At 39.3% G+C, this 13,370-nt stretch overlaps 1 protein-coding gene across 1 annotated transcript; it reads left to right on the top strand.

Annotated features, from left to right (window-relative positions):
• Window positions 1–523: 523 nt before the first annotated feature.
• Window positions 524–13,137, top strand: cdh17 (cadherin 17, LI cadherin (liver-intestine)). The gene is made up of 19 exons (XM_055048087.1): window positions 524–573; window positions 2,553–2,609; window positions 2,999–3,094; window positions 5,040–5,174; window positions 5,275–5,410; window positions 5,949–6,107; window positions 6,427–6,579; window positions 6,820–7,016; window positions 7,115–7,246; window positions 7,329–7,479; window positions 7,924–8,133; window positions 8,214–8,290; window positions 8,369–8,557; window positions 9,541–9,785; window positions 10,282–10,412; window positions 11,021–11,239; window positions 11,323–11,433; window positions 11,657–11,773; window positions 12,436–13,137. The coding sequence occupies exons 2-19, from the start codon at window positions 2,562–2,564 to the stop codon at window positions 12,522–12,524; spliced, it is 2,595 nt and encodes an 864-aa protein (XP_054904062.1). The 5' UTR covers window positions 524–573; window positions 2,553–2,561; the 3' UTR covers window positions 12,525–13,137.
• Window positions 13,138–13,370: the final 233 nt, after the last annotated feature.

Raw genomic sequence — 13,370 nt, 5'->3', positions numbered from 1 at the left:
ATTGTCAGCGTAATCTGTCCATCGCTTTGTCTCAGCGCACGGCTCCTTATCAGCTGTGCCTCCAATAGAAAATCTCCCAAGAAAAAGGGCTGAGGTCCAGAGGGCAAAGTCTGAGGGGAAATTAGAAAGATAAACACAGATCTCTGAGCTGCTTAGAAAATTCTTGTATTTCATACATTGTTTTGTCCTGTTTTAGACTTTTATTCACAATCAAACTATGTGATGATTAAAAATTACTAATCCTTCAAAGTATTCGCCTACGAATTGATTGCTTTTGCTTCCTGTTGATTAAAACAGAAGAAATCTTCCTGTGTTTGAGTCAAACTGTGAAGCTTACAGCTAATACCAGGTAATAAAGGGTTTGTCTTCTGTATGTATCAATGTCCTGCTCTTCCTGTCTCTGTCAAGCAGGTGAGCTCCCTCTCATTGGCTGGCTCCTTATACAGGCAGGCTGATTAGACAATCATTAGATCCAATAAAACATGATGGTTAACACTCGAGTTAACGTTTGACCAGAGGGATGAAGCTGTTCAGATCGCTCTGAGGTTTGACTCATTTGCTCGCCGCTGTAAGGTAAGTCGCTTCTGTCTCCTCTGTTCTCGCTCTCTGTGTGTCGGGGTTCGGCCTGCTCAAGCTGAACTTCGTTAGGGTGTAAATCGAGGCAAACAGAGCTGCTTGACGTGACTTTGGTAGATTATTTGGTACATTTGTCAAGCGTTTTCAGATTACTGCCAGATTACTGTGATCTTGACTTGACTTTGGCGAGGCCGAGACCAAGGCGTTGGCAAATATGAACTCCTGCTAATTTGCTTTCAAGGTTGCTTCTTATATATGTGCTACTGCATGCATAAAAATTTTGTATTTATCATAATAAATGGTAAATTTTGCGCTGACAGAGACTGTTTAATCATTGTGCCGAAGGTTTAAGAGATAATCTGAAATCCTTGTATTGTGCTGCCATTATAAGTTTCAGTTTCAGAGTGTTAAATCTTCCCAGCAAATCACTTCCTTATTTGATTTTTATGAAACTGACCCAGACATATATATGAAGATAGACAGGGTGTAACCAGTGAGGTGAAATTGAACCAATAAACAGACATTGATTATTTTATTAAATCTGATGTTCGTTAGCAGAAAAATGTTCCAAAACAAGGATTTTTTTTTTATTCAAGAGTCTCTGGTGATTGTTCTGATACTAAGTGTGTTGAGAAATGAAAAGGTCATCAGCCAAGAGTCAATGTCACCTTCACTAAGTGGGTCGACTTCACTCGACTTCTTCACCAGCAAGTCCCAGACCAGGGGATTCACTGTCATATTCATATTAAAAAAATAATCATTCTAGTAATTATATTTTTATTTACTTCAGGTTTCTTATCAGTTGTGTTTCTGTAATAATATATATTTCTGTTTGCGTTTATCCAAACATAAATCTACCACATTAAGTGATCTTAACTGAGCTTTTTTGCTGTAAATCTGCCAAAGTTCATGTGAACCTTGGTTTTTTTTAACAAAATGAATGCCAAATGGATCGTTCCTCACCACACTGGTTCAAACACATTTTAGCCATTTAAGCAGCATTAAAATAGGACTGCCGACTCTGTAGGGACCTTTAAACGGCCTGTCACAGTTAAACCCTGCAGGATCTGATTTACAGGACAGAGAACCAGCTGGCTTTCAGTTTCTCCTGCAGGGCAGGTCGTTGATTCACCAGGAAGGTGGAGTCTCTGTGAACTTAAAGTTCCCATTCAGCTTTGAGTGTGCACACGTGCAGTCAAGGACAAATTTCCTTTTGGTGTAGCCGATGTCTTTGTGAATCAGTGACTCATTGCGCTGAAGATAGAAGATAAAATGTGTTTCTTCAGAGTCTCAAATAACCTTAAATGTTTAAATATGGACACATATATCAGGATTTGATACATTTTGTTGTTAATTCACCGCTTCGTCTGTCAATATTTTTAAATATAAATGCATAGAATGATGTTTATTCACTCGATAACTTGTTGCTGTGAATGAGGGTTTTGCAATAAACAAAATTGCAAAACCCAGGACGCAGCACAACAAACATCATGTTTACACCTAAAAATATTTAATCCCTATAAAGTTGATTAATTTAGTTTCTCTAAATTTAAATCAAAGCGCTCTGTGTCCTGTGTCATGGAAACCTTTTATTTGGAAAGATTTGACTCTTAAATTTGGATTCCAACAGTTAATCAGGCCTTAAATGAACCATCAGAAACTATAATGAAGTTTCCTGTAAACATGTAAAGGATGCTGAACTTTAGAAACCTTGGTGTGAAATCCCCAGAGTTGAAAACAGCAACTTCAGTTGTCCTGAAGTCATGTGTGACTTGTTTCTGAGTTTAAATGAGTGATTTAAACTCAGCCATTTACACAGATTAAAGTATTTTTAAACAAACTTGCAGAAACCTGGTGAAGCACTGAGGTACAAGAGATTCAATGCTTCTGGTTGTTTGAAATCCGTTCTGATTTTGTCACTTTTGTTTTTCTTGCTCCTTTCTCCCACCTCGCCTCCTCGTCCTCCTCGTTCGCAGCCTGTGGTAATGACACCCATGGTGCATCTGTTGTTGCTCCCATTCCTGCTCAGCATTGTGAGTACATAGCACCGCCAACTGCTGCCTCTGCCGGCCTTTGATGCATATTCATCTCAGCCATGAAGCTGCTGATGTGTCTGCAAGCCTCTCGATGTGTGTTAATGCTTACATCTGGAGCGTCAGAGGAGCGTTTTAATGTACTGTGGCTATTCTCTGTGAGGTTATACACCTTTAAAGGAAACTTTAAGCTGCAGTTTCTCTTCAGACTTTGCTCTTCTGCTCTCAACAGGAATGTAGAAATATATCTGCCATCCAGCATTTTTGGCTCAATAAATAACTTCCCTCAACGTTTGACCAGATTAATGTCGACTCTGTGTGACTTTTAGTTGTACTTTCACCTCTGCTGTACTTGAGAATGATTGACTCGTCTCTTCATGCTTCGACAGGCTGCAGGGATGGACCTGGAGGAGTTGAAGGGCCCGTTTGTGGACATTTCATTAGAGGTGAAAGAGGCAACAGCAGTCCCCCATCCGGTGCATCAGGTAAAATACACAACGAAGAAGATAAGCGAAGTTTGGATCTTTCAAAACGTCTTTATAGGAAACCAGAGTTGTGTAAACTTGACAAAATGCCAGAGTTACGTAAAAAGACAAAATGCCAAATACTGAAACTGAGAGTTTTTGTTTTTTATTGTAATTATCATTCACAAAAGTCTAAAATTGCTTTTGTTTTTAAGCAGTTGGGACATGTAAAGATGTGGTCAATTGAAAAACAGGCCAGCAACATGGTTGGTTATGAAAAGCGAATAGAAAAAAACAAATAGTTGAAGAACAATGCTTGTAAAACATTGAACAAAACCATTTAGTTTTTTGCCAGTGACAATGCATTGGAAAGGCATTCACACCCCTTGAACTTTTTTACATTTTACTCACATTACAGCTACAAGCTTTGATGTATTTCAGTGGAACGTTGTGTCACAGACCAACAGAAATAGTGGCAAATAATTTTGAAGTGGAAGGAAAACAATCCATGTTATTTTTTTTTTATTTTGACAAGATCTGCAAATTGCGCCTTTGTATTAAGATTTCTTTACTCTGAAAACGGCCAAATCCAGTGAAACAAAATCTTTTCTTAAACAATCTCTCTGACTGTGTGGAATAAGATCTCTCCCATCTGATCTGTGAAGTTCCCAGAGAATATTAATGAACAAACAGCATCATGAAGACCAATGAACCCTGCAGACAAGTCAGACAAGTTATGGAAGAGTCTGACGTTTGATAATATAAGGATTGAGTCCTGTTCAGGAAAACTTTAAGATGTTTTCAGTTTGTTTCTTCAACAAAAAGAGAAGCCAGAGTACCAAGAGTCCTTAAGTTGCTCTGGTGAATGAACTCTGTTTTGGTTGTTTTTGTAGCTGAGGGCCAACTTAGCATTGAGTCATGCCCCCTTTTTTTTTTTTACTGATCACCATGTTTGTATTTTTTATTTTCTCTATATTTAGTCCTTCCCCAATTTATTTCCAACCACTTTCAACTTGTAAACAAGTTGCATTCAAAGCATCTCGTCAGTGGAAGGTCTTCAGGTTGAGCTTTTTTGGGGTTTTTTCCTTAAACCTACTTCTTAGAAGTGATGTGATAAACTTAGAAAGTGAAAGCAAACATATTTTTCTGTTTTTTAATATTAGAAATAGATTTTCAGATGTACAAAGTGTGTTTTTTTTTTTTTTTTTTTGCTCTATTGCGGATTTTACAGTGAAAATACATTTAATTGCACAAATGGTAAAAAACTAATGTTTTAGAGGACTAACATGGAGCTTTGGGGATCTGTTTTTAAGTTATTTACCATCTCTGTTTGTCGTGACGAGATGAACTTTGATCATTTTGTCCAAATAGCTATTTTTATTGTCATTTTCCAACTTGTAAAATTCAGCACATATTTTCCTTAACGTTTTGTTATGTTTACACATCTTTTCCATTTCTAAGAGGAATGGGCCTCTGCTTTGACACGTATTCATACCCTGGAACAAGAAAGCAGAAAGTTGTGTATCAGCAATGAAAGGTTTTTCTACAATCTCAGATTTTATTCAAACTCCTGTATCATGGGATTGTTTTTGTTTTTTATTCCACTAAATAAATGTAATCAAATTATCGGGTTCAAAAATATTTTTTCAGTCACATTATGCTGCTCCAATAAAATAGTTTTGCACAGCTTTTTTAGTGGTAAATAAAATGTGAGCAAAAAGAACTGTAAACCGCTAAAATCACAAGTTAGTGGCACAAATACAACACAGAACGTTATAAGAGAATTACAGCTGGTGATAAAATTAGTCATAATTGAAATTTTCTTGTAACCTTTTGAATAAGCTGAAAAAGTCACTCTGTGAGGTCTCTGCAGTATGTTTTATAAATTTAAGGATAAGGAGAGAAATATATCTTTGTATTAAGTCTAATCTATGTTCTCCTGTCTTTCCCATTTTCCACCGTGTAGTTTCAGGTCCCTGCAGGTGTCACTAGTTTCAAGCTGGACGGAGAAGGCATGGACATCTTTAAAATGTCCAAGGACGGCTGGCTCTACCTGGAGAAGCCTCTCGACTGGTCTGAGCAAAGCCACTACGTGTTCGCCGTAATAAGCTCTGTCTTTTATTCACGCTTCAAAAACTCATGATTTTGTGGAGAAAATGCAGCTCCTGTTCACGAGCAGCATGGTGTGTGTTTCCATCCAGGTGCATTCACTGGGAGATGAGGACGCCGTGGCCGAATCAATAACTGTGACCGTAAATGTTTTGGACGTAAACAACAACGCTCCGCGGTTCGATCAGGACAGCTACACAGCTGTGATTCGGGAGAGGAGAAAAGCAGGTGAGCTTCATGTGACTCTTCGTTAGAGGATATCTAGTTTCTTCCGCTGTTGAAGACAACAAAGCTGTTATTTTCATGCATAGTTCAGAAACTTAATGATTTTCAAAATACACCACCAAAGTATATTCGTACAGGCTTTTGTTTTACTTCAGTAGATTGATCAGCTCATCTAAATAAAGTCTGTTGTAATCCATTAATATCTAATATGATACAAATTCTAAACATAAGAAAATGTGTTTTAACATTGATTTTCTTCTTGTTTTCTTTCATAAGGTCCAGATTTATAGAGATGAGACTAGTAATTATCATGTCCATAGATTTGTTCATTTTAGCTGTGAATCTCTCTCTTATTTTGATCTATTTTGTTTTATTTTCACATTATGAAGCCAGTTAGGAGTCAAACATACCAGTTATTTTTTTATTCAAGAATCTATGACCATTTTTCTAGGCCCACCTTTGATCCAGGGCCTGTTTTAAATTACTCTTGTCAACCTTTCTCTGTAATATAAGCATAACTCTGGTTCTGTTGTTTCTTCAGATGACCCCTTCCTCCGAGTGTCTGCAAGCGACGAGGACGACCCCACAACTCCAAACGCTCGTCTGCACTACAGCCTGGACAGCCAGATTCCCCACAAAAACAACATCGTCCTGTTCCAGGTCGACCCTGAAACCGGAGAGATATCCACCAATAAAGACGGTAAAATAAAAGCCATCCTCACACATGATGAGCACAGACCCGAGGCCAGGCAGAGCTGAGCAAGGTTCACTGTCTGTGGGAGAGTCTGTAATCTGTCCTCTCTCCCTGTAATCCATCAGAATAGCGACAATGTAAATCCAGATTACACAGATCATTCTGTCCACTCGAGATTAATGGTGATTGGAGGCAGATTTCCTGAATCTGTCGCGTGATGTTGTCTCTTACTAATTTAAATTTGCCAGAGACTGTACAGTTTTAAATTTGTGCATCTCAGCTTAAATAATGATAATCGATTTTTAATCTGTGTCTCTTTCAACAGGAGAAGAAATGCTGAAGGCCAAACCAGGAATCCAGTTTCGCAGAGGAGAAGATTGGAGCATCAATTCCCTGCAACGAAAGTTTGACGACTACTGTCCAGAACAGAGGATCCCATATGAACAAAATCCATTCTTCAGCTGCTTAGCGACACAAGGTCGGTGCCCTGAAATCACAAATGCTCTCACCATTTTGGGCCTAAGAATGATCACCTAACACCTTTTACTTTGAAACAGTTTGATTCTAGTTTACCAAAATGTGGATAATTGGTTAATCTGAGCTCAGTCAGGGAGACAAGTTGATGTCACCAAATTAAATGTTTTGAGGGTTTTTATTTCTCAACACTTTTAGTGAAATATAAAGTGTTTCTAATCTTAGTTTTCTTCTTGCTGGTTAGAGATGAAGAGGCGTAACTTGGAGGATCTCGACTACACCCTGTTAGTCCGTGTTCAGGATCTGGGTGGAACCACACAGATGGCTCTGAGTGCAATTGCCAAAGTTTCCATTATTGTGCAGCCAAACCTGTGGGTCAATCCTGGGCCATTAACTATTCAGGAGAACTTAAAAGGAGATTATCCTCGTGTTATTGCTAAGGTCAGCTGGAATAAAACACATAAATATAAAACAATCTCACTAATTCAACTCTAAAAGCAGATCCTGACTCTGATCCTCTGCTTTGTTTCTGCATCCAGGTCCAGTCTAATGACCCTGACGCGGTTTACTCGTTAGTGCAGAAGGAGCGAAAGATCAGGTTCCCTTTCCAGATTAAAGAAAATGGAGAAATACTTCTGACAGAGGAGTTGGACAGGGAGGAGAAAGACATGGTAGAAAACAGAGCCATGAAAATACTCTTTAACAACACGGATTAGAAAAGTTCTAACATTCATCACTCTGCTCTTGTTTTAGTACATTTTAGTTGTATTTGCAAAAGACTCCGAAGACAATGAGGTGGAACCACCCATGGAGATTCAAGTTCTGGTGAAAGACGTGAATGACAATGAGCCTGTGTGTGAAAACAAGGAAACTCAAATGGAGATCCAGGAGAATGAGCCTTTAGGTAAGTTGTGATTATCACATAACACAAAACACCAAAAATGGGGCACCTGCAACAGATTTTATTCATCTCGTTATTGCGCCAACCACGTTTTTGTCACGACAATCTAAAACTAAAATAATATACACCCATGTGTATGAATTAGTACATACTCAAGGATGATTGACAGCGCTAAGACCCTCCTCCTGGTTCTGACTGATAGTGATGGAGAGGTGTTTGTTCAGACGACAGCAGGTCCTTAAGTAAAATACAGATGAGCTTGATGTTTTTCACAGATGTTTGAAGGCATAGTGACAGTTTTAACAAATATTTAAAAACCTTTTTTTTTCACATCTAAAAGTTTTATGAAGCAGCTTTAATTGGTCAGGATATCTATTTAGGAGCATCTTTGGGGCCCTTTTAAGACAGAGTTTCTGAATTACTCTTTTTATCATTGTTTCGTTTCAGGCAGTGAAGTGGGACAGCTTCTGGCCCGTGACGACGACCAACCAGGAACTATAAATTCTTTACTGACTTACTCCATCACCTCACAAGATCCATCCAGCTCACCTGCCAGCTTCTCTATAGACCAAACCAATGGAAAAATCCAGACGATGCGCTTGCTTCAGCGTAAAGAGCAGAATATTTACAACTTAGAAGTCAAAGTCAGCGACTCAGGTAACACTCAGACCTTTTACAAACACATCTTAAGGTAAACTTTAGGAGAGTTTTATTTTTGAATGAATTCCTGCACCCAGAATTGAGCACCGTCTGCAAGGTGATCATCAAGGTTATCGGCGTGAACAACGAGGAGCCCGTGTTTGAGAAGAACTACGTGAGTGCAGCGATCATTGTTCAGTTTTGGTGGAGTTGTCTGGACGATGTTCTCACTGAGTGTGTTTTCTGTGTGAAGTACGGGAACCACAGTCTGTCGGAGGACGCTGAGGTGGGCAGCACGGTGCTGACCATCACAGCCACAGACGCGGACGAGCCCGACACTGGCAGCTCCTACATCAGGTTCGACATCTCCAGCGGAAACGACGGAGACGTCTTCCAGGTGGAAACTGACGGCAAAGGAGTCGGTTATGTCGTCATTGCAAAGGTAAAATATCTACACGTCTGCGCACTTTCAATACATTTTTGTACTGGTTTCTTTTCCCTAGCTGTAGTGTTTATTTGTTTAACAATAATTAGATCATTCAAGGGGTAAGTCATTGTTTTCTTCTAGTAAGATGCGATCATGGCTGATTGGATTTCTAATAGGTTTAGCTCTGAGGAACAAGATGATGGTTGTCTTTGTGTCTGGCGAACTTTTTATGTTTTTGGTTCATTAGGAATCGTAAAGCAATGCTCTCCAGCAAGGTCAGCAAAACTTTGAGGGGATAAGGAGGCCCACAACCTCATGGATCCTCCATCGTACCTTACAATGTGCATGTGTTCATATGCATTTGTTTCATGGTGAAGCCAGTGTGAACTGTTTGCTTCTAAAAAGCTCAATCTTATCTGACCAAAACATGTGATCCCAGTAAAATATAGCAAAACATGTGTTTACGTTTGTGATGGTAGGACAGAAAAAGTTTTGTTTTCTGGTATTGCTTCCTAAAAATATGTTAAGGAGACTTTGGGGCGCTATGGTCAGGTAAGGTAAAAATAATTGCATTTACAGTACATTTACAAAACAACAGATGAAAAGCAAAAGCAAAACAAAACAAAACAACAAAAGTACTTCACAATTATAACCTAGTAGGAGTTTCTTTAAGGAATAAGGATAAGTAATACACAATTTATAAACTGTGGAATGTGAATTTATACACTAGTAGGAGTTTCCATAGAACTACTTTCAGGATTACATTGTGTTAATGCTATAAAAGTAAAATTTCCAAAAGAAAACAATTGGTTTTACCATGAGTGCCACAAACTGCACATGGTACTGAGTCGACTGATACAACCCTAAAATCCCTGCTTTCAAATTAAGATTAAAGGTATTTATTATATTTGATGGTCAGGGTTCTTGTTGTGAATGAAAAGACAATGTCCACCTGTTTGGTCCAGTCTCTCTAAGCAGTTTGTTTTCTGCCTCCACAGCCTCTGGACTTCGAGTCCCATTCCACCTTTGACCTCCAGATCGATGCTCGTAACTCAGAGCCGCTGAGGACGGGTGTGGAGTACACCAGCAAATCCACCGCCACCCTGACCGTGTCCGTCAACGATGTGGACGAGGCCCCGAAGTTCATGATGGACTCCATGGATGTCGTCGTACCAGAAAACTTCACAAAGGGATCAGTGCTGCTGAAAATAAACGCAAAAGACCCAGAAGGGGAAGAGATCAGGTAAAGAGAGCTCAGCTGTTTCCTTCAAATCTGCTTTAGACGTTATAATGTTTGAATTCGGGCAGAGTATCAAAGAAGAGATGTTAAGGAGGAACACAAGGTGCAGGATGGAAAGGCTGCTTTAATCTTGAGACGCTTTCATAGTTTGTTTTTACCCTAAATTGTGCCTGAAGAGGGAATCTCACAAATACGCATCGCTCATTGTTTTATTTTCTAACTAAATTCAGAAATTTTCTTCACCTCAAGTCTAATCCATTTAGCCAAAGTTACTAAATATAACCATTATTTTCTGACAGTGGGTATAGTTTAGGACAGCAGACAACAGAAACGCATTACTGTAAATCTTGCTGGTAATCTGGTTCTAGGGCTTGAATGTCGGCTTGTTGATTTGTTGAAGAAAACTACAGATTATTTTTGTGCACAGATCTCAAGTTCAGTTTATCACAGTTGAGCTGTGGTTTCAAGCAGTTGCTGATGGTTGTGTGTTTGTGTGCAGCTTTAAGCTGGACGGCGATGAGAAGGGCTGGCTGGAGATCAATCCTGCCACTGGAGAGATCAAGACCAAAACCAAGATGGACAGAGAGACACTGGAGACCTTTGATGTCACTGTCACAGCCTTCGAGAAGAGTGAGTGGAGGAATAATAGCAGCAAATTACTGTGAAACTTAGATCTGAGAACTGGTAGGGAATTTAATTTAGACGTTTTCCAAATCTGGATGAACATGAAAGAACCTAAACATAGCATGGAAATATGCTTAGGTGTCACATTATATCCTTAACACTAAATTAAATTAATGATTTCTGAAAATAAAGCATCTTTACTGTGACTTATACTTGAGTCACTCATCCAGCACTTTCAGAAACTCTTTCAGAAATAAAAAATGTATATTTTACTGCTTTTTCAACCTCTTTAGGTTTTAAATGTCCGTGGTTCTTATTCTGAAGCCAAACAAAGTACCGAATAAAAAAATGAGAAAGTACAAACTTTAAAAAATACTTTTCAATGTAGATTAATCCAGCCCAGGTCTGACAAGTCTAAATGTTAAAGATTTTGGTATGGACATGCAATCCTCCATTTCTGGACTCAGTTGAATATTTCATTCCTCAACACGCTCTTGACTTCTTAAAAGTATGAGCCGTAAAGATCAAGTCTGTCCTGCATTAAGTAAACATGGATGAAACACTTTGTTTGTCTTCATGTCCATGTCAGCGTTGTCCCTGATTTGCCTCCACAGAGAATCCTGACCAGTCCTCCGAACACATCGTCCACATCCGGCTGCTGGATGTCAACGACAACGTTCCCAAACTAACAAAGAGCAACGGCTTCATCTGCATGCAGGACATCAAACCCCTCATCATCGAGGCTAACGACGGCGACGCCGACCCCTTCTCTGGACCTTTAGATTTCTCCTTCGCAAAGAAATCTCCCAACTGGAAGTTGACGAAGCGTGATGGTACGCTTGTTTAATAAAAACAAAAGGCTGATCCAGAGATGTGGTTTTCTTGACTCAGATTATGCTGACTTGGCTCTGTGCAGATTCCTCCGCTCATCTGCAGCTGACCAAAAAGCCCCTGAAGGAGGCAACGTACACTCTTCAGATCACCGTGAAAGACAGAGCAGGGATGGGCATCCCAAACCCGTTTGACGGTAACTTATTTGTTCAAATTGTCTTCAAACTGAACCTCATTTTTTTCCCCTCCATTTCTTTTTTGGAGAGATCTTTTTCTGTTCAGTTCTTGTACCTGATGAATAATGACGGTAAATTGCGGCATGTTGCCGAAAAGTGAAGAACGTGGACACATAAAGGACAAAAGGATTTCAATTCAGGCAAAAATGATGCTTCACTCCATGTCTCCTCTCTGCTTTCCAGTGAAAATATGCAACTGTACAGCCTTCGGCTCCTGCTACATCCCACCACACGGAAAGAGCTTCAAATCTCCGATGGGAGTCACTATCGGGATCTTAGGCGGCGTTCTGGGATTTTGTGGTAAGTCAGACATAAAGTTGAAACCAGAGGTTCGGACACACTACAAAAAAACACACACACAAAAAAGCTTTTTTTTTCTCTGTATGATATTAAGTCAAACTAAACTTTATTGAAGATGCAGAATTCTGTAAAGTCGACTTTTTTTCTCTTTTTAGCTTTACATCATGTTAAAATATTATTCCCACATCAAAAACATACTTGGAGTTTTGCCTTGATTTTTTTTTTTTTTTTTTTTTTGTGCGTGTTTGAGAAATACTTTAATCTCCATGGCAACCATTCATCTGTGCTGGGTCCTGAGTGGACATAGCGCTACCTAAACCTCAAAGTTGCAGTTTCCAAGCTCTAACTTCACAGAGCAGCCCTCCCCTACAACTAACCCGCCAGCTCCTTCAGACTAGCCAGCAGCAATTAGCAAACACCTGATGGAATTGCTGAGCTCAATAAATGAGCTACTTCAGAGTGAAAAAATGTTGTTAAAGTTTTAATAGAGGAGTGATGATTTACTGAAGGTACAGTTTCAGAAAGAGCAGGAGTTTCTTAAAGAGACAGAGGCCCAATTTCAAGCCATTAAATATCAAAGTTACATTTCTTTTTAAGTGATATTTGATATTTGTGTCTAAATTTTTCTGCTTCACCTGACTTCATATCTTCTCTCATTGCAGTTGTCCTCTTCATCATAGTGGTCAAGTGTTCAAGTAAAAACAACAACAGCAATCAACCACAGGACGGGGAGCGGAAGCCCATGATGTAGAGACAAGAGTGTGAAGTTTTATTTATATACAGAAAGTATCACAAATTATCTTAGAAGAGTTCTGCAAGCCATACAACACACACAACCTGTTTTCTCTTCCCTAACCTGCATGAAAACTGAAAGCATGCATCTTGATTTGTCTTCTTGTGAGAACGTTGAGTCTTTATTGTTTGGATGTGTCACAAAGAGAGATGTGATTTAACATCCAGCTCATCCGTATTTATTTACGATGAGCATCCTTGTTGGTAAGTAAACAAAGAGAATTACATAGAAAAATTTAAGAAAATCCCTTTTTTCACTTTGAGGTTTTCTGATTTATTTGAGTTTATTTCATGCAAAGGTTTTATCAGTGGAGTCTGATTATTAGGTGCTGTACAGACGAAAGTCTCTCTTGGCCAGCTGAGCGTTCTCACAGCTTGTTGACTTAATGAATTAAAATGGCTTTCTCAGACCGCCTCATTAGCAGTTTCATCGTTTCAAATGATTTAATGTTTTTTTTTTTTTTTTCCTCCAAGGCCCAGCGTCTGCTGATGTTAAGTAACATGCAAATGAACATTTATTGGATTGTTTTTCGTAAAGTGCAGCTTCCCAATAAACAGAAACCTGGGATCTACTTTGGTTTTCACTGGATTTTTCTGTTTTCTGCTGCTCAGCGTCAGGAAAGACGCGTGTCGCTGCAGGTGATGGGGTGACATAACAAACAGCCACTCTTCGCCGTGATTTACAGATCTCATCTGTGATTTCTTGGTCGTAGATTTTACTCTGCGTTTACAGTTGTTGTTCCATCCCCTCCTCCTCCTGCTTGCCAGTCTGTCTCTAAGCATGCGAGGCCGCGGCGCAGCCTCG

This window comes from Poeciliopsis prolifica, unplaced genomic scaffold, assembly GCF_027474105.1.
Source record: "Poeciliopsis prolifica strain line A6 unplaced genomic scaffold, Auburn_PproV2 SCAFFOLD026, whole genome shotgun sequence".
NCBI classification, from domain to species: domain Eukaryota; kingdom Metazoa; phylum Chordata; class Actinopteri; order Cyprinodontiformes; family Poeciliidae; genus Poeciliopsis; species Poeciliopsis prolifica.
This window is presented reverse-complemented; position numbering and strand designations above follow the sequence as displayed.